Source organism: Pelophylax lessonae (genome assembly GCF_965119305.1).
Source record: "Pelophylax lessonae genome assembly, chromosome: 4".
Lineage (NCBI taxonomy): Eukaryota > Metazoa > Chordata > Amphibia > Anura > Ranidae > Pelophylax > Pelophylax lessonae.
The window spans coordinates 446882711-446907843 of record NC_138771.1 but is presented as its reverse complement, the minus strand read 5'-3'; the positions used below and the strand labels follow the sequence as shown (position 1 = coordinate 446907843).

The 25133-nt window shown below is 39.2% G+C and overlaps 1 protein-coding gene across 1 annotated transcript in view; it reads left to right on the top strand.

Moving 5' to 3' along the window:
• The window catches only part of FLT4 (fms related receptor tyrosine kinase 4), a 358183-nt gene that overhangs the window by 208287 nt on the left and 124763 nt on the right, over positions 1–25133 (top strand). The window contains exons 6-9 of the mRNA XM_082253130.1: positions 1207–1346; positions 9864–10044; positions 18108–18225; positions 21201–21376. Coding sequence (XP_082109256.1) covers positions 1207–1346; positions 9864–10044; positions 18108–18225; positions 21201–21376 — 615 coding nt within the window. The remainder of the gene's footprint in view (positions 1–1206; positions 1347–9863; positions 10045–18107; positions 18226–21200; positions 21377–25133) is intronic.

Genomic DNA, 25133 nt, shown 5'->3' with positions numbered 1-25133 from the left:
ACATACAATATATTTATTGAGTAAAAATACCACTCACAATTCAGATGTCAAATACAGGCATATTTCAGTACTATCCTCGGCTTGCACGACTCTGCCTGGCTCCACTGAGCGTGATTACGTCACAGACCACCTCAGGCCCAATGGGCTTTCTCAAAGGTCTATCCTCTGGTAGACGCTCCTACTACCAGCATGTCCCAGTTTTGTAGCAAAGCAGATCTGAGAACATGTTCAAAAAAACTCAGAGGAATAGACCCTACGTTACTCAATGGACTTCAGGAAAAGGATTTTTTTGGTTAGTACAAAAATCCTTTTCATTTCTCTTCTATTGAGGGAAACAAAGTCTTTCGCCTTCAGGATGCCCAAAAGGAGTCCAACTAAGGGATGAGCAACACAGAAAACAAAAGCAGACAAGCCCAAGAAACTAACAGAGAACTAGGGACTGCCTGCATCTTAATGATCCTAAGGGACCTTACACCTGAATCTGACATTAGATGCGGCCAAAACATCCACCTGGTAGAACCTACAAAACGTATAAACAGAGGACCAGATGGCAGCATTGCAAATCTGGGAAAAAAATTGTTAGCATAATTAGGTTATTCTTTTACACAGCAGAGTTGAAGAAAAGGCCTCCATCCTCCTAGGACACTAGCAAAATACAGAGGCATGCTGGTAGCAGGAGGGGTTATCCCAGGCTGTATGCCAAAATCCAATCATCCTTTAGTCACAGTATAACCCGAAGTTGGATGATCTCCTGTGTCCCTCAATGGATGAGAAAGTAAATAAGTTTAGTAGAATAAGGAAGTGTTAGAATTCCTGACATTTTAATTGCTGTCCGTGGTTTCCTGCCCAATTGACAACCACACCCCCCCTGAGTCACAGAGATGGAACACAAGAAAAAAAGTATCCCCACTGATGTCACAGAAATAAAAACTGGGAACACATTTTAGCTCTTTCATTCTCTGCTTATGTCTAAAACAACTGACTGGAGTAAGCCCTATACTGTGTTATACCTTAACTCTAACAATAAAATAAAATTTAATTTGCAACCATTAAAAAATATTTAACACCTGTGACTCCAGGTCATCATAAGCAAATCAATAAAGATTTTGCACATTGCTTTTTATGCTGCCTTTTTTCACAAACCTTTTCATTTAATTTGCTTTTCAGTACTACAATATATTTATATCTGTTTACATTTATTAATAGGTTACTATTTCCATCAAATGTACCTGTCTCCTAAGGACACAGTGGAGCTGCTGGTAGGAGATCAGCTTGTACTGAACTGTACTGTGATTGCTGAGTTTAATACTGCAGTCTACTTTACGTGGGATTACCCTGGCAAACAGGTAAAATATTATATATTTATAAACTGCCCACATTAAGCCATTATCCCTGATTAGTGAACTGGATTGTTTATGGAGGTCTATATACTTTATATATTATATATATATATATATATACTGTATATATGTGTATATATATATATATATATATATATATATATATATATATATACATATACAGTGCCTTGCGAAAGTATTCAGCCCCCTTGAACTTTTCGACCTTTTGCCACATTTCAGGCTTCAAACATAAAGATATAAAAGTGTAATTTTTTGTGAAGAAACAACAACAAGTGGGACACAATCATGAAGTGGAATGAAATTTATTGGATATTTCAAACTTTTTTAACAAATAAAAAACGGAAAAATTGGGCATGCAAAATTATTCAGCCCCCTTAAGTTAATACTTTTTAGCGCCACCTTTTGCTGCGATTACAGCTGTAAGTCGCTTGGGGTATGTCTCTATCAGTTTTGCACATCGAGAGACTAAAATTTTTGCCCATTCCTCCTTGCAAAACAGCTCGAGCTCAGTGAGGTTGGATGGAGAGCGTTTGTGAACAGCAGTTTTCAGTTCTTTCCACAGATTCTCGATTGGATTCAGGTCTGGACTTTGACTTGGCCATTCTAACACCTGGATATGTTTATTTGTGAACCATTCCATTGTAGATTTTGCTTTATGTTTTGGATCATTGTCTTGATGGAAGACAAATCTCCGTCCCAGTCTCAGGTCTTTTGCAGACTCCATCAGGTTTTCTTCCAGAATGGTCCTGTATTTGGCTCCATCCATCTTCCCATCAATTTTAACCATCTTCCCTGTCCCTGCTGAAGAAAAGCAGGCCCAAACCATGATGCTGCCACCACCATGTTTGACAGTGGGGATGGTGTGTTCAGGGTGATGAGCTGTGTTGCTTTTACGCCAAACATAACGTTTTGCATTGTTGCCAAAAAGTTCGATTTTGGTTTCATCTGACCAGAGCACCTTCTTCCACATGTTTGGTGTGTCTCCCAGGTGGCTTGTGGCAAACTTTAAACAACACTTTTTATGGATATCTTTAAGAAATGGCTTTCTTCTTGCCACTCTTCCATAAAGGCCAGATTTGTGCAGTATACGACTGATTGTTGTTCTATGGACAGAGTCTCCCACCTGAGCTGTAGATCTCTGCAGTTCATCCAGAGTGATCATGGACCTCTTGGCTGCATCGGGCAGCCAAGACCTGCTCGGACCTGCCTGGTGTGTTCCTTGTTCTTCATGATGCTCTCTGCGTTTTAAAAGGATCCTTGAGACTATCACAGTGCAGGTGCATTTATACGGAGACTTGATTACACAGGTGGATTCTATTTATCATCATTAGTCATTTGGGTCAACATTGGATCATTCAGAGATCCTCACTGAACTTCTGGAGAGAGTTTACTGCACTGAAAGTAAAGGGGCTGAATAATTTTGCACACCCAATTTTTCAGTTTTTTATTTGTTAACAAAGTTTGAAATATCCAATAAATTTCGTTCCACTTCATGATTGTGTCCCACTTGTTGTTGATTCTTCACAAAAAATTACAGTTTTATATCTTTATGTTTGAAGCCTGAAATGTGGCAAAAGGTCGCAAAGTTCAAGGGCCAAATACTTTCGCAAGGCACTGTATATATATTTTACACACACATACACCACACTATAATTCTATACAGTAATATAACAAAAGTGAGAGAAAAATGGGTATTATTTAAAAAAAAGTAAAATGAGAGAAAAATTGTACAAGCCCTAACTTATAAAATCACTTAACCACTTAAGCCCCGGAAGATTTTACCCCCTTCCTGACCAGGGTTTTTTTTGCGATTTTTTACTGCGTGACTTTAACGGACAATTGCGCGGTCGTGCGACACTGTACCTAAACTAATTTCACGTCCTTTTTTTCCCACAAACAGAGATTTCTTTTGGTGGTATTTGATCACCTGTGTGATTTTTTGATCATGCGCTATAAACAAAAAAAAGTGTAAATTTTGCAAAAATAACAATATTTTTCACATTTTTTATATGAAATTTCCAAAAAAAAATGTAAAAATGAAAAATTTTTAACATTTTCAGCCAATTTGTTTTATGCTACCTATGTTTGGTAAAAAAAATCGCAAAAAGCGTATTTTGATTGGTTTGCGCAAAAGTTATCGCGTTTACTAACAAAGGGAAAGATTTTTGTCATTTTTGGTGGGTTTTTTTTTTAACGAGTAATGGCGGCGATCTGCGATTTTTTTTGCGGGACTGCGACATTGCGGCGGACAGATCGGACCCTTGACTGACATTTTTGACACTTTTGGGGTTACCAGTGACATTACTACAGTAATCAGTGCTATACATATGCACTGTTACTGTAAAAATGACACTGGCAGGGAAGGGGTTAACTGCATGGGAGAGGGAGGGGTTAAGTGTGTCCTAGGGGCGTGCTTCAAACTGTGATGGGACATGGCTACTACTGTAAAAACAGAGATCAACGGTCCTACATAGTAGAACCGTCTGATCTCCATTTTTACACAGGGGAGAATGACAGGCGGCTATTGGCTCACAAGCCGGTCACAGGCTAGTGACGTATATATTCGTCACTTTGCCTGGCTGGGGCTGACCGCCGCAAGTAGATATACTGCCGGCAAGTGGTTAAAGCAGGGTTCCACAAAAAGTGGAACTTCCTCTCATTTGCTTCCTCCCCCCATCCAGTGCCACATTTGGCACATTTCAGGGGGGGAATAGGTACCTGTTTGTAGATGCTATAACTTTTGCAAAAAGTTTCTTTAACTAAAAACATGTAGAAAAATATATATTGGCCCAAACAGATGAAGAAATCTGATTTTCTACAATTTTTTATTGGATAGGTTTTATAGCAGATAGTAAGAATTTTATTTATTTTTTCTCAAAATTGTTGTCTTTTTGTTTATAGTGCAAAAAATAAAAACTGCAGAGGTGATCACATACCCCCAAAAGAAAGCTCTATTTGTGGGAAAAAATGACATACATTTTATCTGGGTGCAGCGTCATACGACCACACAATTGTCAGTTAAAGTAACGCAGTGCCGTATCACGAAAAATGGCCTGGTCATGAAGGGGGTAAACCTTCCAGAGCTGAAGTGGGGAAAAAAAGCCTTTTACATAGGTTTTACTTGTTTATCTACAGTCTTCTCCTCTGTACACTCCTTCAAAGGAGCAGATTGTTTTAAAAATCTTTCTTCATCTGTCAGGAGCACAGAGGAGGGGGTGGTGAGACTGCAGTTACAGTGTGTGAGAGCTGATTGGCGGAAGGGAACCCCCCTCCACACAGCAGAAGAATGTGTTCTGAATAGAAAGCTCTGTGCTGAGCCCCCCCCCCCCCCCCCCATACAAACTTATCTCATGTGTCAGGAAAACTTCTCAGAAGTGACTCATGCTGATAACAGAGGAACAAAGCACCAGAGTGAAAGGACAGCTAGAGCTTTGGAGAGAGATTAGTAAACACTGCAGACATACAGTATGTGCTTTGCTCAGATTCCATGACGGAGGTTTTTAACCACTTTAACTGGCCCTTGTAGCACTATTTCTCACACTGATACTGATGGGGCACTAATCTTCCCACTGACAACCATGATAGGACCTTATTCCTCCAAGTGATGGGGCACCATTGACCATTCTTCCCATTGGTAACAAAGATGTGGCACCATTGTTCTCACTGAGACCAATTTAGGGAACTATTTCTCCAACGAAAAAAAAAAAAAGGATCAGGAACTATTCCTTTCACTGAGACCAATGATGGTGAACTATTCCTTCCTCTGAGACCACTTCTGGGGCACATTTTCTCCCCTTGAGACCAATGATGGGGTACTTTTCCATCCTTCAAGATCAACAATGGGGTACTATTTCTTCCACTGACTCCAGCCATAATCACAGGCACCGGGAAAAAAAATGTTCCCACCGACCACCAATCTTGGGGTATATTATTACTCCCACTGGCTAGAGTCCATCGCCCTAAACTCTGAAGGACAGTATACTAGCTTTTTTGTTTATAAAGTTTTGGAACCCCTGTACTACACTAACTACTGGAAAATACCAGAAGACATAGAATTGAGAGAAAACAAAGGAAGGGAATACTGATAAACAGATGCAGGAGGGTAAAAAGGAATAAACATAACTGAACAAAAGCATAATAACATCCCTGGCATGTTTAGCAAGTTTGCATATCCTGTTTTGTATTGAGAAAAGGCTAGTAAGCCTGAAAGCAGTTAATGTTTCTTTTTCTAACTACTGAGCATGCTATGATGACTGGAGTATTATACTGTCATTATAAAACAATCTGGTAGCTTCCTGTGTACTGGTAAAAGGGAGCATAACATTTGACAAATGGAATATGTTGAACACGTTCAGATCCCAAAATATTATTAAAGGAAACCTGTCCTTTGAGAAATATGTAGGCTGCCATGGTTGACATCATTAAAATGTCAGTTGTCTAACTATATCTGACTTCAATAATTTATATACCTCTGACCTGTAACGAGCATACAGCTTGTAAAATTTAAGCCAGATACATAATTGTGTGTAAACCTATTGGATCAACATGACAACCAGATAATAAGCATTTTCAGAAGGCAAGGTCAACATGGTATTTATTTTTTCTTTTACCACTTAAAGACCAGCCGCCGCAGCTATACTGCGGCAGGCTGGCTCTCCTGCGCAAATCGACGTATGGGTACATCGGCTTGCAGGAGTGGGTCTCAGGCGCACGCATGCGCCCGCTCTCTAGCCCTGCAGCTAAGCAATGGGTCCAGCGATGGGCGCCGGGAACCCGGTGATCGTTGCAGGGACTGACAGAAGGCGGTGTGCCGTTGTAAACACGGCACAGCGCTCATCTGTCACTGATTGAAACAGGGCTCCTGTGTTCCTGTTATTTCGGAACACAGGAGCCCTGGTTCCATCCACCAAGTCTGGCGCCCACACAGTTAGAATCACTCCATAGGTACACATTTAACCCCTTGATCGCCCCTGGTGTTAACCCCTTCCCTGCCAGTGTCATTATTACAGTAACAGTGCATATGTTTAGCACTGATTACTGTAGTAATGTCACTGGTCCCCCCAAAAGTGTCAAAAATGTCAGTTAGGGGTCCAATCTGTCCGCTGCAATCTCGCAGTCATGCTAAAAATCGCAGATCGCCATCATTACTAGTTAAAAATAAATAAATAAAATGACATTAATATTTCCCCTAGTTTGTAGACATGATAACTTTTGCGCAAACCAAACAAAATACACTTATTGGTATTTTTTTACCAAAAATATGTGGCAAAATACAAATTGGCCAAAAATGATGAAAACATTTGATTTTTAATTTTTTTATTTTATTGGGAATGTTATATAGTAGAAAGTGAAAAAATACTGCTTTCTTTTCAAAATTGTCACTCTTTTGTTGTTTATGGCGCATAATAAAAAAAAATGCAGAGGTGATCAAATACCACCAAAAGAAAGACCTGTTTGTAGGAAAAAAAGGACATTAATTTTATTTGGGTCCATCATCACACGACTGCACAGTTGTCAGTTAAAGTAACGCAGTGCCGAATGACAAAAAGTGGCTTGGTCATTGAGGGGGCAAATCCTTCCAGTCCAGAAGTGGTTAACCACAGTAAAACAATACCTTTTATTCCTGGCAGAAATCTTGTAAGCTAATAACTTCCTGTGCTGCAATCTCTCTTGGGTAAAAAAGCATCTCCTCAACATGTTATAGAGAAGAGTAGATGAGGAGTCCTGTCCTAGGGTGACAACACTGATCTTCCAAAAATAGTCCAGTGCGTAAAAGTTATCACCCTAAAACAGAAAGTGCGTGATCCTGTAGGATCAGAAGGTGAAAAGAAAAATAAAAAAGCCCAAAAAGAAAATGAATGCATCCACCACACCGCATATCTAAGGACATGTAAGCTACAATTCCTGTACTTGGTTTTAAATTAAAATCCCACGTTGAGTTAAAGAGGAGCTCCAGTCTCCCCCTGCCCAAAAAAAAAAAAATGTAAAGTCAATAGCTACAAATATTGTAGCTGCTGACTTTTAATATAAGAGCACTTACCAGCCCCTGGATCCAGCGCTGTCCTCACCCGAGCTGATTCTTCAATTGGCCTCGGTTCCAAGCACCAGCATTTTAACTAAGGGAACCCAGCCGTGAAGCCTTGCAGCTTCACAGCCAGATTCTGGGACTTGTGATGTGTCCCAGAAGGCTGCGAGGGAAGGAGGGGGGGGGGGGGGGGCGAACATGGCAATCCGAAAAGGAAGTGAGGGAGTGGGCAACCTGTCAACCTGCGTGAAGGGACCCTAAGGGCTAGTTAACACTTGCAGCAGTCCTTGCCACCCCTTTGAAAAATAATCTGCAGTGGATCACTTTTTAGATGGCAGTGGACAGGCAGCTGGAAGACAATATGTTGCCTCCTCACCAGCTGTTTTAACCCTGAAAAGCCCATACCACTGTACCGTAACCACGTGCATTATATACAGTTGCAGGGTGGTTGCAGCGCAGCACCAGTCACATGAAATTATGGGATAAAATTAAAAGTGTGTGTATATACAGTGCCTTGCGAAAGTATTCGGCCCCCTTGAACTTTGCGACCTTTTGCCACATTTCAGGCTTCAAACATAAAGATATAAAACTGTCATTTTTTTGTGAAAAATCAACAACAAGTGGGACACAATCATGAAGTGGAACAAAATTTATTGGATATTTCAAACTTTGTTAACAAATAAAAAACTGAAAAATTGGGCGTGCAAAATTATTCAGCCCCTTTACTTTCAGTGCAGCAAACTCTCTCCAGAAGTTCAGTGAGGATCTCTGAATGATCCAATGTTGACCCAAATGACTAATGATGATAAATAGAATCCACCTGTGTAATCAAGTCTCCGTATAAATGCACCTGCACTGTGATAGTCTCAGAGGTCCGTTTAAAGCGCAGAGAGCATCATGAAGAACAAGGAACACACCAGGCAGGTCCGAGATACTGTTGTGGAGAAGTTTAAAGCCGGATTTGGATACAAAAAGATTTCCCAAGCTTTAAACATTCCAAGGAGCACTGTGCAAGCGATAATATTGAAATGGAAGGAGTATCAGACCACTGCAAATCTATAAAGACCTGGCCATCCCTCTAAACTTTCAGCTCATACAAGGAGAAGACTGATCAGAGATGCAGCCAAGAGGCCCATGATCACTCTGGATGAACTGCAGAGATCTACAGCTGAGGTGGGAGACTCTGTCCATAGGACAACAATCAGTCGTATACTGCACAAATCTGGCCTTTATGGAAGAGTGGCAAGAAGAAAGCCATTTCTTAAAGATATCCATAAAAAGTGTTGTTTAAAGTTTGCCACAAGCCACCTGGGAGACACACCAAACATGTGGAAGAAGGTGCTCTGGTCAGATGAAACCAAAATCGAGCTTTTTGGCAACAATGCAAAACGTTATGTTTGGCGTAAAAGCAACACAGCTCATCACCCTGAACACACCATCCCTACTGTCAAACATGGTGGTGGCAGCATCATGGTTTGGGCCTGCTTTTCTTCAGCAGGGACAGGGAAGATGGTTAAAATTGATGGGTAGATGGATGGAGCCAAATACAGGACCATTCTGGAAGAAAACCTGATGGAGTCTGCAAAAGACCTGAGACTGGGACATTTTTCATCAACAAGACAATGATCCAAAACATAAAGCAAAATCTACAATGGAATGATTCACAAATAAACATATCCAGGTGTTAGAATGGCCAAGTCAAAGTCCAGACCTGAATCCAATCGAGAATCTGTGGAAAGAACTGAAAACTGCTGTTCACAAACGCTCTCCATCCAACCTCACTGAGCTCGAGCTGTTTTGCAAGGAGGAATGGGCAAAAATTTTAGTCTCTCGATGTGCAAAACTGATAGAGACATACCCCAAGCGACTTACAGCTGTAATCGCAGCAAAAGGTGGCGCTACAAAGTATTAACTTAAGGGGGCTGAATAATTTTGCACGCCCAATTTTTAGTTTTTTATTTGTTAAAAAATTTTGAAATATCCAATAAATTTCGTTCCACTTCATGATTTTGTCTCACTTGTTGTTGATTCTTCACAAAAAATTACAGTTTTATATCTTTATGTTTGAAGCTTGAAATGTGGCAAAAGGTTGCAAAGTTCAAGGGGGCCGAATACTTTCACAAGGCACTGTATATATTATTATTATTATTATTATAATTATAATGTGTGTACAGCCCTGCCTGGCCGCAATTGCAGTTTTGGAGGGAAGGGGGAGAGGTTAAAGAGCAGTAAAGACATGGCTCAACCACCTACTTGTACTGCTCCCCGGCCACCCATGTGAACAGGACTGTGATGTATGAAGCAGAAGGTTTGCTCAGAACTGCCAATCAAAATCTTTATCTCTATAAAACAAGAACAGCTACAATTTTAATAGTTGGTGTGGACAACCTTTCTTCTTTTTATAGATTTTAAAGTAAACTTGATTTTGATATGCTTTAATCACTAATAAGAAATAATGCTGCTTGTAATCTTTGCAGATCAACCGCCCTGTGATTGAGCAGTCCAAACGTCACCCGCAGGATTACCACACAGAAATGTACAGCACTCTTATCCTGCCTGAAGTAACTCAATCAGACCTCGGGAAGTATGTGTGTCATGCAATAAATGCAATAAATGAGAAGTGGCACCACCAGGAGAGCAACGAGGTCATTGTGCACGGTACAGAATGAATGGGACAGTGAACAGTGCGAGTCATTATGTAGTGGTATTGTAGCTAAATTACTGCAGAAAGAAGCTTCAAGGGATATATTTTGTTATATTAGCCCAAGCCATATATATTGCAAATAGGGCCAGAGCTCTGTTGGCCCTTCTTCTCCTGAGGATCACATGAGTGCACTTTGTTCTGCACTCCTGTCACCCATTTTCAGCCGACAGCAAGCTAAAGTCCGCTGTCGGCTGACGTCACTCAGCCGTTCCAGGTGCTGGAGAGATCCTGACTTTATTGTCGGGATCCACTCAGGTGCCTGGACCTCTAGGCATGCTGCTGAGAGCATGAACCAGTGGCTCTCACCCCCTGCACAGCCTGGCACTCCAGTGAGCACTGGAGGAACAGTGAAGAGAGCTAGTGATTGACAGTGCTCAGTAAAGAGGTCTTAGAGGCAGTAGGGAACATCCACCTGGGTGAATATGGAAGTTTTTTGTTTTTTTTTAATATCTTGAACTTCTCTTTTAATTAATCATAGCGTAATTCACAAGTCAGTGATAAATCACCTGTGTAGCTGATTTGTCATTTCTAATATTTTAACCACTTCAGCCCCGGAAGATTTTGCCCCCTTCCTGACCAGGCCCGATTTTGCGATTCGGCACTGCATTATTTTAACGGACAATTGCGCGGTCGTGCGACGCTGTACCCAAACAAAATTTACGTCCTTTTTCCCACAAATAAAGCTTTCTTTTGGGGATATTTGATCACCTGTGCGATTTTTAATTTTTGCGCTATAAACAAAAAAAGGGCGACAATTTAAAAAAAACAAGATTCAATCACATTCTGCTATATAACATTCCCAAAAAAAATAATTTTAAAAATTCATTTTTTTAACATTTTAGGCCAATTTGTTTTCTGCTACATATTTTTGGTTAAAAAAAATGGCAATAGGCGTATTTGATTGGTTTGCGCAAAAGTTATCGCGTTTACTTACTACGGGAAAGATTTATGTCATTTATATATATATATATTTTTTTTTACTAGTGATGGCGGCGATCTGCGATTTTTTGCAGGACTGCGACATTGCAGGGGGACAGATCCGACTCCTAACTGACATTTTTTACACTTTTGGGGGGACCAGTGACATTACTACAGTAATCAGTGCTAAAAATATGCACTCTTACTATAATAATGACACTGGCAGGGAAGGGGTTAACCCTATGGGTGATCAATGAGTTAAATGTATGCCTCATGCTTACTGACGTGTGTGGGGGGAGGGGGTTCTGTGACAGACACAGAGATCGCAGGTTCAGCTATGCTAATTCCTGTGATCTCTCCCTGTCTATCACTGAGAAGATCCGCCTGCTTTGTTTACATAAGCAGGCGGGTCTTCTCACACTTTCCCCGACGATCGGGGAAGGGAGGCAGCACTGGGAGCGCGCTGCCAAAATCACTAGGAGTTCAGCGACCCAGTTTTGAGATTTGCACATCTCGGTCTGGCAAGAGATGTAGTTTTGCTCTGCTGCATCTAACACTTACAGGACCCGTCCCTCCCACAACCTGTGTCTGGACAGTGAAAAAAAAGCAGAAGATTGATGAGCTCATCTCTCCATTACTAAATTCAAGTACTTAGACTGCTTTCATTTAAAACTATATTTATTGACATATTAATGAATACAGAGCTGCATTAATGTGCTTTTTATATCAGCCTGGAGTTCAGCTTTAACAGAATTTCTAACATATATGGCAAAGGTATATGTCAAAAACTGAAAAGCAAACATTTTTATACAAGGAGCATAACCTACCTGTGAGAAATTCAGTTTTTCATCCATATTATTCGGTATTTTACAAGAGTCCATACCAAACTTGTTTGTCTCTAAACTGGTGATACAGGAATGTTCCACCTAGACATAGGCATGTGCACACCCTAATCACTCTGTGTGGGGCAGATTCCCCCTCTTTAGGCTAAGTTCACACTGGTGAAAACTGTAAATTTGTAAAAAAAATAAAATAAATAATAATTTGTAAAAAATAATAAAATAATACAAGTAGAGACCTTGCGCTCCTCCACCTTCCATTTGAGGATGTCCCCCAGATGCTCAATAGTTTAGGGTAATGTATGGAAAATGGGTTCAACTATATTTAAAGCTATTTTACCATGTAGATCAGGGGTGTCAAACTCAACTTTATTGAGGGCCACATCAGCATTATAATTGCCCTCAAAGGGCCAGTTGCAGCTATAATACTAGATGTCCAGAGTATCCTACCACCCCCCCATCAGATGTCAAGAGTCCCCCCCTTACATTAAAGTGCACCCCCTTACCTTGTGTTGCTGCCGGGAAGAAGCTGGGGGAGGAGTTTTGAAGCAGAAAGTACAGGGTCCAGAGGAGGCCCAAAGGAGGGATGAAGCTCTACTGCAGCTCTAGGAGAGGTGCGAGGGGCCACATGAAGTGGCCTGGAGGGTCCAATTCGACCCGCGGGCCTTGTGTTTGACACATGTCATGTAGATGTACAAAAGTGAAGGGAAACCAAGAGATTTCGCTTTCTGAACTGTAGATACAACAAGAAGTGAGACAAATTATCTTTTAGACCCAGATCAAGTGTCCTCATTGGAAGATTTCCTCTTCATTTTTTTTTTGGCGGCAAATGTTAGCGTTCTCCTCCGAGCAACAGCAATAAAACAAACAGGGGTTCTAATCCTTCCCAATTTATCCAAAAAAAAAAAAAGCTTTTAGATATACTTTAAACCCCTCTCTATTTGTTCTGTTTACCATTATCATGAAAGTGAAAGATAAAGAAAATATCAAATTTTACGTTGCCCCCAGAACAGTAAAAGAGGGGAAATCTTCCAATGCGAACACAAGTTATGGGGCTTTTGGGGGGCCCCAAGTGATTCCCTTCATTTTCAGGGATTTCCTCTTCCTGCTTTGGCTATGGGAAAGGAAGTAAAGGAAAATCTTCTCAACGGCACACAGTTGGCAAAAAAAAAAAAACTTACAAGGGTTATAACCCTCTCTTGCTATATCCAAAATTAAAAAAGAAAAGTTTTGCTTATAGTTCTATTTTAATCTTTGCATCCATTGTTTTTCAGTGAACCTCAATTTATAATTTTTGGGGGGCACTAGTGTTATTTTTGTTCTGAAACTCTGTAAATCTGGATTGTAGGCAACTACTTGTCTCTGCATGTGTTTTCAGTTTCTGGGTATCTCCAATAAAGGATTATATTTTTCATAGGAAAACAATCAGTTGATGAAACCTTTGAATGGCTGTCTAGTCACCTTTCTTAGTGATGAAAAGTAGAGACTGCAACTTGGAGTCGTGTAAACGGGGGCATGAACCCAGAGAAAGTTCCTCTGGTGTGTCATTGTAGTGATAGGCAAATATACATTAGGTTAAGATACCTTTATTTTACAAACATTTCCTAACTAAAAATTTGATTAGCACATGTGTTAAATTAGTATGATAATTATATACACTCATGAATAGCCATGGCTCTGTGGAATGGCCAGTGGGACACACTTGGCTGTCTGGAATGTTGACTGCAATGTGTGTGTGGTTGATCTGGTTATTGTCCTAATGACTTTGGTCTGCTAAAGTACACTTGTGAAGCAAACATGAATTATTCAATGGTAATATCATAATTATTCATTCATATTATTGTACTTTGGCTGACCATAAATTTTCTAAACTCTGCACTGCAAGCTCAAATAGATAAGGTTCTTGCATATTGTTAATTAAAATAGAACTATAAGGCAAAAAATGTTTTTTTTTTTTTTTTTTCATTTTGGATAGAGCAAGGGAGGGTTATAAACCCATATCAGATTTTTTTTTTTCACCATCTGAGTCCCATTGCGAAGATTTCCCTTCACTTCCTGTCCCATAGTCAAACAGGAAGTGAGAGGAATTACCTGCAGATTAAGAGGATTCTTTGGGGACCCCCAGTTCACCAGAATGAGTGTCCCCATTGGAAGATTTCCCTTCTAGTATTTTTCTGTGGACAACTCAAAATTTGTGATTTTCTTTTACTTTCAATGATATCGGTAAAGAGGACAAATAGAGAGGTGAATATCAATAGAATGCAATAAAAACTGACAGAGGTTATAATCCCTCTCCACTCTCCAAAACTAAAAAAAAAAAAGTTTGCTTAGTTATTAATGTTTTGCTCTTCAATTTTCTACAGTTCTAGTACCTGTATAACCTACCTTCGTATGTATCTCTTCATGCATATAGTGCCAGAAAAGACGATGGTGCTATTTATTCAATGACATAAAAAGATATCATCATGATAGGGGACTAGTTGTGTCAAGCTTGAGAGTTTCTTTTTTCCTGAAACCCAGACAAATTGAAAAAAAAAAAACAATATTGGTACTACATATTAATTTAACCAATGATGAAGATGATTTCCAAGAAATGTAAAGCAGTTTTTAGTTGAATGAGTAAATAAACCCCAAAGGTAATTGGGATTCAATAGCGCTTGCTAGTAAGGAAATGGGGATAATCAATTATATGGCTTATAGACAGTAAATATTCATATAGGCTAAAATGTCACTAATAAATATACATTATTAAAAACTATTAAAATTCATAAATAGTATACCAAATAAATAACATACAATATTAAATCAAATAGGTGTCATAAAGGTGCATAGTAGTGCCAAATAAGTCCAATAAAAGTTCATAAGTGTCTTGGTGAAAGCTGATTACACTTCAGTGCAAAGGAAAGTGCAGGTGCTCAGTGCTGGATCCTCCAATGGTCCAATAGCCAGTCAAGTGAGGTGACTTTAAGATAAGTAAGATGTAAGCTTACCAGAAATAGTGGGTCTAAATTACCTTACGGCAAAAAGACCAATAAAGCTTGATGGCCCTCCTGGCCTCAGATGCGGTACCTGCTGGGCTTATCCCCCACCGACCGATATCCCCTCCTGAGCAGACGATATCCTCCAGGCCCGGTTAGGGAAAAATAAAAGGCTCCAGATGGTGTAGTACCGTTTAAAAGGGTTTTTTATTTAAGTTGATAGTAAAATACACACGCAAAGTAAAGTAAAATATAAACCGTGCCTGCTAGCGTGAAGTCTGTAGCGTGGAGAGCTACATATACCTACACATATCTCCATTTAGTTCTACTTAGGATCTTCTGCTTTAATCTATTGGTTAAAATCACTGGTCCATGTCGCCCACACACTTCTGGTCCCTGGCTCCACTTTTGGTACTCAAGAGATCCCCATTAGCTTTTTATTGATTTAACTGTCTTCATTCACAAAATGTAAAACAGAGTGTTTTGTATTGGCAGCAAGTGCTAATTTTTATTGTGGGAGATCTTAAGAAGGACCCTTTGGAAGTAAGTATAATGAGCACCTGCACTTCTAAAACTTTATTTTCTGGAAGTTTTCTTTAAATATATTTTATAGATTGATAACATATCTAAACCTTAGTTCATCTAAAGAAAAGTTCCAGAATCGCTGCTCTCCTTGAAATCCTTTATTGTATATCATAAAAACATCACAGTCACCATGGGGATATCACAGATGGCCGGTTTCATGCTAGTAGCAGTGCTTCCTCAACCTCCTGTGTCATACCAAGACTGACCAATATATGTAGGCAGCACAAGTGCAGGCACTTGATTAATTAATGTCTGCCTCTAGCTAAACACAGCAACTCCTCTCATAGAATCAAATCTTGTGTGCCATGTGCCGCCATACACCATGCAGTTTATGTACTTAAAAAATATGAGATCATCAAGACTGGGTTCACACTGGTGCGAATTGGATGCAGGTTTCCCCGCATCCAGTTCGCATATCAACTGAGAGACTGTGACCGGCTCTCAATGGAGCTGGTTCACACAGCTCTGGAACGGCTGTGGAGCGGTTTGCAGAAGGGTCCTGTGTGTCTTCTGGTCCATTTCAGGTTCGAATTCAGCCAAAAATTCGGACCAAATTCAGACCTGAAACGGTGAACGGGGACGCACCGGACCCCCTGATGCAAGCTGCTCCACACACAGTGTGAACCCAACCTAAAAGAATTTGGTCGTTCGTGTCAATCCCATGACCCCAAAGAAAGAAAGCAGCCCCCAGCTCTTATTGGGTGGTGTAGGCTTGAATAGAATCATGGGGGAAACGAAACACAAAATAAAAAAATACAGCAGAGCGGTGTGCAGGCAAGGTGACTGAGCCCATGACAGGCTCCTCACCTCCCGCATGTACACCTATATCTCTGAAAACACAGCTGTATTGCAACACACACATGTAACCAGATTAAATATATTTATAATTACATTGCCACAACTGCTGTTAGGAATTTAAACTCCCAACAACAACCCCTGCTCAGTCTCAGTCACTGCATGCCATTCAAATCTGTAGACAAATTTCGTATGCCAAAGAGAAAGAAACAATATATATATATATAAACGAATAATGCAAAGAGATCTCAAACACTGAAATATTCAAACATTAAAGTGCTCAGAGAATGACACTCATCTCTGGGAACATTTACTCCATACCAGTACCCCAGGTAAACCACATTGTAAAATGTGTAGATATAAATACATGTACATGTATACACATATAGATACATGCACACCAGAGTTGCATAAAGTACTCGAAACCCATACTTGAGTAAAAGTACAAGTGCTCGATCAAAAAGTGACTTGAGTAGAAGTGGAAGTGCTCGATCAAAAAGTGACTTGAGTAGAAGTACTAAAGTATTCAACATTTTTTGTACTTAAGTATTGCAAGTAGTTTTTTTTTAATTTTGCTACTCAATTACTGAAAGTAAAAGTACCAGTAGTTTTGAAAAAAAATTGCTACTCAAGTGCTGAAAGTAAAAGTACAAGTACTGAGTTGTGTAGTTAGTAAACTAAGAAGTCAAAAGTTTGAACATCATATTGTTTTTTATTATTTCAAATTCAGCTTTTATTTATACATACAGTAGCATTTAATTTCGTATGCGCTGATAATACACATGTTTTGAGCTTTATGAAACCTGCCATCTACTGTTCTGGCAGTGGTAATTTTTATAATAGTAACGAGTAACTGTGCAGCACGAAAAAAAAATATCAGAGTAGAAGTATTGAAATCATCGAAAAAATGTAGTGAAGTAAAAGTGGAAGTAGAAGAAAAAAATTCTACTTTAGGAAAGTACAGATACCGCCTTTCGGTACTTAAGTACAGTAGTGAAGTAGTTCTACTTAGTTACTATACATCTCTGATGCACACACATATAATGGGGAGATTAGGAGAATAGGAAAATAAACAGTAGGACAATGTGATAACAAACCCAGGAGAAACAACACCCAATTCATCCGTAAAAGTGTGTCAGGTGCCACTCAAAGTTAAGACCTCCTGGAGTTCTGGTAAGGAGATGAAAAATCCAGTACACCTCTCTTTTGCATAATAATCTGAATATATCCCTCCTCTTTTAGGAGTGGTGACCTTATCTTAGCTTGAATAGGAATAGCCATGGGGTTACCCCCATGGCGTAGATTAAAATGACGTGCCACGCTGGTATCATGTTTCTTTATGGTATCATACGAAGACGTCGCGCAAGCATCTTGTGGTTCTCCCTACATACTGTATATTGCATTCAGCACAGGTGATAAGATAAATAACATTCTTGCTATTGCAGGTAATGGTTGGTTTTATCAAACTCCTTGTGATTGACACTGGACCTAAACCTCTCTCCTTCAATAATTCTAAACCTTAGTTCACTTGCTTAGCACAGTGCTCTCAGTTAAACACTCTAAACACCATTACAGGAAGGAGGATCATAGCGTGAACATTCCACATTTAGTTTACTGTATATCAGGGGTCTTCAAACTATGACCCTCCAGTTGTTTAGGAACTACAATTTCCATCATGCCTAGTCATGTCAGAGTTTGTCAATGCCTTGTGGGATGGGTAGTCCTGCAAAAGCTGGAGGGCCGTAGTTTGAGGATCCCTGCTGTATATACTGTATTTAATTTGTGGATTAATCTACTTGTCTTTAAATCAGCCTTATTCTTATAGTGGAGGGGTTTATTTGTAGGAAGGTTATACTTTCATTTCTCACTAGTCATTTACTTTTATTTTGTTTCCCTACATAGAAAATCCTTTTATCTTGGTGGAAACAAAGGAGGACACAATCATTGAAGCCACAGCTGGGGACAAGATGGCAAAACTGCCAGTGAAACTCACTGCCTATCCAACTCCAACATTTCAGTGGTAAAGTCCAAAAAATATTTTTGTTTACTTCTTTGCCAAAAATATGTCTGCCCACTATCCCTGGCTAAAATGCAGTATTCTCATTCAAGGGATGTACATTTCCTTAAAAGCTCTCACCCCATTGTTTTGCACCAGTTTTGAGCATTCTGTAAACACCAGTTGCTCAGTGTTTTCTTTGAAATTAATATAATGTTTGCAGTCTAATAACTAGTAATGTAATACCAGTATTCAGTATGTTTTATTTTTTCAAATCTTTATATTTTTCTCCACATTTACATGTGGGCTAAACTGTCCAACAAAGGTTACAGAGATAGAGGCTATGACAAACATTGCTAGGGCTACTTGAGATGTTACTCCAACATTTTTCATAAAGCAGAACTCTAGCTTAGAATCTAATATTATTTAAACTTTCCACTTTATTTACCTGTAATACTCACCTGTTCTCCAGAACTGCCAACCAATAAAGTCCTCTGCAAGATCCAGTGTCCCTGCTTTTCCTGGGTGTATGATACCCTGTGTCCACTTCCTGTGAACCTAGACTATCATGGACATGGATGAAAACGTTATTTTTTTACTAACCTTACGTTTCCAAATGTCTTGGTCAGAAGCAATATACACATGAAATATGTTTTTAAAGAGAAGAGTTTTTATTTTACGTACAATTATAATTTCAGTGTTTTTTAGTTGCTTGTATTTGGTTTCATTGCACCATCTTCTTGTATACAGTATTTTGGAGACTACATTGATTAAATTGGCATTCCTAAGCTTCCATGTCGCAGTCATTTTGTCTCAATTGCCCTGGTGGACTTCCCATTTATTATATGTTACAGATAAAAGAACAAAAGAGCTGAGGCTCTTCCTTGCCTAGCTGCTGTCAAAAATGATATCTTGGCACAACAGCCCCGAGACATACATTTTGTCAGGGGATCTCTGAAACCTTCCCAAATTTGAAATATTAATTTTGACTGAACTAGCCCTTTACCTCTTACCATCATTAGTCTGCTTGTTGCCATTCCTCAGCATGATGCCCTGTGCTAGGGATGTATCCCCCCTTCGAGAGGCCTCAGCCAAAACTTGTGGTTCTCACTCCCTGTTGTCATTGACAGCTCCATTCTTCATTGACAATGGGGAACCAGTCAGAGTGATTCCCATTGATATGGTCATTATGTTAGCTGTAAAAAAAAAATTAGCCTTTAGCCTACATAAACCTGAAGGTGGTGGTATTCATCTGTTTAGTACTTTCATTGTCAGATACAATTACAGTAAAAAAAAAAAAAAAAAATAAAATAAAATATTAATGGAAAACATAGAAAAATATTAAACTTGTTATTTAAAATAACAGTATACCAAATAGAAGCCTTATGTGCCCTTACTAATTATATATATATATATATATATATATATATATATATATATATATATATGAAAGCTTATAGTCAATTGCAGATTCCACTCTGCTTCCATAATATTAAATCCTAAAAACAGACGTTGCACTCAAAGATGCTGAATTCCAAAATGTTATTTTCCCCATATTATGATACTTAATGGTACATAAAGTAGGGCCTACTTCAGGAAAATAATTTTGGGCATTCCTGCCCTTCATCTTGATGCTGCTAAATTTTGGCTTGGTCTTCTAGGCATTAATGAACATAGGTCAAAAAAGGGTTAAATCTGCAGTTTAATGCACAATCCTTTGAAGTTATGTCACCTTGCTAATGAGTTATACAGTAGATGTACTGTATACTTAAAATACTTTGCTTGTTTTGCTGACATAATATTTGAGCTAAACAGCTATGAAGGTTTTTTTTTTTTAATTATAGACATTAATTTGCTTTCCATTTTTTCTATATTTTAAAGGGAAAGTATTAAACTATGTTATAGCATGGCATATACAATAGTTACACAAGTTATTTTTAACTTAAAATATAATATGATGAAAAATTACCTTTTCATTTCAATCAATTCATTCCAATTCGATGCTGTGATTTTTTTTTTAAAAATGTTCAGAAATGTCATATCCCTACAGCATGGTAACCTGGAGGTGATCTATAGACCCTTGTGTACTGAACACTATCAGCGATTTCACTTCCTTGTTTAATTGGCACAATGCTTTTCCCAGAAGACTGATAAACAAATAACATTTCAGGTATTCTCTTTAGTAGTATCATAGTGAAATAATCTCTCTTCACTTTTAAAATGATGCAGACACTGTAGCTTACATTACTGAGATTGCTCAGATGGTTACAATGAAGACAGGCTCTCCTATTCAGAAACAGTATGACAAAGGGCATGGAAAACAAACATCAGTTTCTTCAGAACAGAGAAAAATCTTGCAGAAGGAACAGGCAAAAAAGTTTAATTTTAGTTTACCTGGGATTGTTTTTATTTTTTTCTCAACAAGTTTGAATTTTTTTTTTTAGGCAAGGTGCAGTACTCAAAGTATAGCAAGTCATAACCACCAATAAGTAAAAAAAAAAAAAAAGGAAAATTTTAGCCATTTTGCTATTTTAGCTAGTTAAGGCAAAATTAAGATGGTAAATTAAACTACCGAAAATAATACACACAAACATAATTAAAAAAATAAATAAACATCCTCTAAATCAAGAAGAATACCGGAGTGGATCTCTTTCATTTCAGCAGCCCAAAACTTTGGTGGCAAAATTGGTCATTTTGTGGCAAAATCAATTTAACCTGAATCACTGTGCTCATCCCCAGTTGCAACGCATTACTTCATGTCTTTGCCTTTGTACCATGTTATGTAAAAAATACCAGGGTTTTTTGAGCATTTAATGATCGACTATTCCTTGGAACAAGGAGTTTGACTAATGTTATTCCTATATTGAATTATTTACATCTCAGTTTAGGTAGGTTTGCAGTCAGCTGGGGAGAAAATGGAAATTGACCAAAAGCCAAGTTGTAAACGTTTGTGAAATATGCTGAGCACAATAGAATTTTACCTCCATTTCCTTTCACAGGTTTAAAGATGGGAAGCAAATAACATTTAGCAGCACTTACGGAAAGTACGGCCAGTCTCTTCACTTTTTGCAGATCAGGGAAGTAGTAGAACAGGATGCTGGAAGATACACTTTGGTGCTGAAGAATGAGCAGGCTGAATTGATGGAGCAGGTCACTTTACAACTTGCAGTGAATGGTAAGCGTAGGGTCAAAGAAAACATTTTAATGCCTATGAATGGTTTTAGGCCAAGTACAACTTTTCTTGAGTTAGGAAGAAATGTTCAACTTTGTAAATTCTTCGAGATCTCTTATGTTTTAACAGGGATCCATTCAAGGACTTATCTAATCTCATCTGGGCCGCTATGAAAAATGTCTACCACAGCTGCACAAAATCCCCACAATAACAACACAGAATAACATAATATGCAAATGCAAAAGCCTCTTATAGCTAACAGTCATGCTATAGTAGAAATTCCTTTGGTATAGTAATGAGATAATGATAGGAATTCTTAAATGTGGGCCATAACTGAATTCCACTCAATCACAGGCTCCATAGCAGTGGTCTTGTTGTTAAATTAGTGGAAATGTGTTACCTTGTGGGCAATGTTGATGCCTGACTATTGTCATGTGAGAACTGTAAAGGTTGTGTCCACAGAATGCCTGTTTACTGAAAGATATAGAGCATTCTGTAAATACCCTGAGGGATGTTTACTAAAACTGGAGCATAGAGAATGAATTTAGAAGTTGATCGGTTACTATGAATGGCTGCACCAGTTTATGTGGGCTCCCATTCTAGTAAATCTCCCCCTCTGTGCTCCCATGTCACAGTAAAAAGAAAAATCTGATTGATGCTTAATGGGCATAAGCAATTCACAATGCAAAAGGCTGTAGGTGAATAAAGAATCCAGATAGGTATACATATTGTATAAGATATTTTACTTTTCCAACATACAGCACAAAATGTATTTGAAAAATGTTGCCATTCTTCCAGATTCCATAGCAACCTGTGTTTACCAGTGAAGTCGAAATAACACAGCTTAAAGTATATGAACTAGCTAATAAGATTTTCATGTGATATGAAAACAAATATCACATTTGTTAGTGAACAACTTTTATGGGTGAACTAACTTTTTGGTAATGCTCCAAAATTACCATCATTCTTCAAGGTCTTAGCTGCATCCATTCCTTATACAAACTTAGTATTTGATTATATGCAGATGTTAAGGTCATTGTCCACAACTGTAGAATCTCAGTGTTTGACCTTGAGTGCTAAGGGGTTTAGTGCATTCTCAGGGTCCCCAAGCACAAAGCTACAATCATGGGGTCACCCAGAGTCTTCAAGAGAATCACACAGACACTTCATAGATGCTTTGGTTGGGCGGAGGATGAAGTTCAGCTGATGCTGGTGTTCTTCAAGATAGTTGGAAAAATAAATAATAAGTAAAATAAAATACATTTTTTTGCAAAGTATAGTGCATACTCTTAAGATCACCTCGACAGCTATAAGACGGGTTTTAGGTAGTAACATTAGGTGGACTGAAACATGATTTCATGACTTCTGAAGAACTTATAAAATAAATCAAAGGATGTCTGTTTGCCTGATGTTGTCCCTAAAGCGTCACTTTAGGAGAGATTCCTAACATTAATCTGCTTGGTGGTTCATGGAGTAAAAGTCCAAACAATCTTATTTTTTTGTTTTGGATAGAGTGGGGAAGAGTTCATATGTTTTTCTTTTTGTAATTTCTGTATATAACTCCATTGGGGAGATTTTCCCTCACTTCATGTCCCTGTTGATTACTAGTCCCTGGTACCCTTACTAGAAATGTGGTTGAGGTTTGGAGCTTTTGTTTATCCTGAACCAGGTTTGTGCTTGAACCCGAAAGTCAGCTGCCATTCCTGGACACAATATACACTAATGTACACAAAGGGGGAGGGATACCATTGACCTAATATGAAAATGTGGCCATATTAGGTCACTGATGTCACAAGCATTCCTGCCCTTTTGTGTATTGCAGCTATGGGCTGGGAAATCCTCTGCCTGCGGCTCAACATTGACAGCTGACTTCCTGATTCAGACCTGAACACAGTTCACAGCAAACTGTACAGTATTACGAGTTTGAACCCTTCCCCACTGTAAAAATGTTTTGTCTGTTTGCTAGTGGCTGGATTCACCCTTAGCTTCCTCTCTAGACAGGAAGCAGGCAAAAATGTCTCCAACAGGGGTACAGATGGCAATAAAACCCAAATAGTCTGTTCAAAACAAAGTAATACATTTTGGCTGGAGATGGGTTTTAATGTAATAATGATCATTCTGAATAGTTAGCGTGGATACTTTTTCAGCAAGTCTTTGTCAGGAGTCTGTGGCAGTGAGCCCTTGTAGATCGCCAGCTCAGGATTCCCCAGGGTGCAGAGTCTAAGCCCCAGCCTGCCATTCACCAGAGCCCCTGATCGAGGGGATGGACTTGCAGCAAGCTGGAACCAGGTCGCGGCCCCCAGGCCGGCCAAGCTGAGGATGCAAAGACCACTGGTGTGTGCAGAGTACAAGCAGCAGATGAAAGGATTTCCAGGAGACAAGCCAAGGTCAGTGCAGGTAGCGAACAAACACAGATGGCTGACAAAGCTGGGGTCAGTACACGGTTAATCAGACACAGTAGCCAAGGAATATGCAAATGGAAGCTCAGAGAACTGTGTGAAGTTGCTCAGGCAAGGAGCACTGCACTGAGCATGTGTATATATAGGGAAGCAAACAGGGAAGTGACCAAGGAAGTAAACAAAGGGAAAATTATATAAACCCACAGTGGAAGAGGCGACGCCCAAAGGTGAACACCACATGTGAATTGGAATCACAGATCTAGCAGAACCCTGCAGCAAGGAGGTAAAAAATTTCACAAACAATCAGTAGTCTAGACCGTAAAAGTCCTTGCTGGAAATAAGTTAGACAATTTTCGATGGATGTGTTAGAGCCTTCCTTGAGTGTAATCTTCCACCCATTTGTTTCTCAGGTGATTGAACCAGTGGTTAAAATTGGTTGGCAGTCGAAAGCCATTTTCCAGTTGCAATTTCTTCCCCCATTTTCAGTCACTTGATGATGGAAAACAAATGTAATCATGGCTAATAGAATGCTGTGGTTGAAATCTGATGGAAAGTTGTAAAACTGCCCACAAAATAAGTGCATTATCTCCATTAGACTAAAGTAGAATTAATATATAAAGCAGCAGGTCTGTGTCCAAATGCAACCAAGGTAGACAGAAAGTGTCTATATAGGCGCTACGTCATGCTCCATAGAGATGAATTGAGGAACCCAACTCAGTTCCTACATTTATGTGAAGTTGCACCTAAGCACTGGACAACTCACTACCCTGCCCAGTGGAAAGCCAGACAGTGTAATGGGGGCTCACAGGACATCTAAGGTCTGGTCTGAATTATGCACACACCACTACAACATAGTACAGAAACACAGGATGATCATGCTGTTATTTCCTGGTTTGGTTTAGTGCTCCTTAGTCCTTCACCCTGCTAACTGAAGAGAAGTGATGATGCTGATTCATCATCCAGTAAGCAGGCTGGAGCTGGAGAAGTGAATAGGAAGCTGCATTGCTAAGCCAGCAAATACAATGCAGTTCACATCTGTTGTTTTTAGTGTGCTGCATTTATCAGAAATCATGCTTGGAGCAATTTCCCTGGTAGTTTTGCTTTAATAATGATTAATGATACTGGTTGCTTTGGACATCACTATTTACCTTATTCTATTTTTCCCAAAAAGCATGAGTCACTATAACGTGCAGTCCAGTAATTTAGGACTTCACATGTTGTCAAACTAAAAGTTCCGTCTTGCTGTGAAGATGCCAAAGCACTCCTGTGCATGTTGGCTGCATATACAAAGTAGGATGTGGTATTAGCACACCTGTATTAGTTACTAAACTGTGATAGCCATCAAACAATGCAGAAAGTTT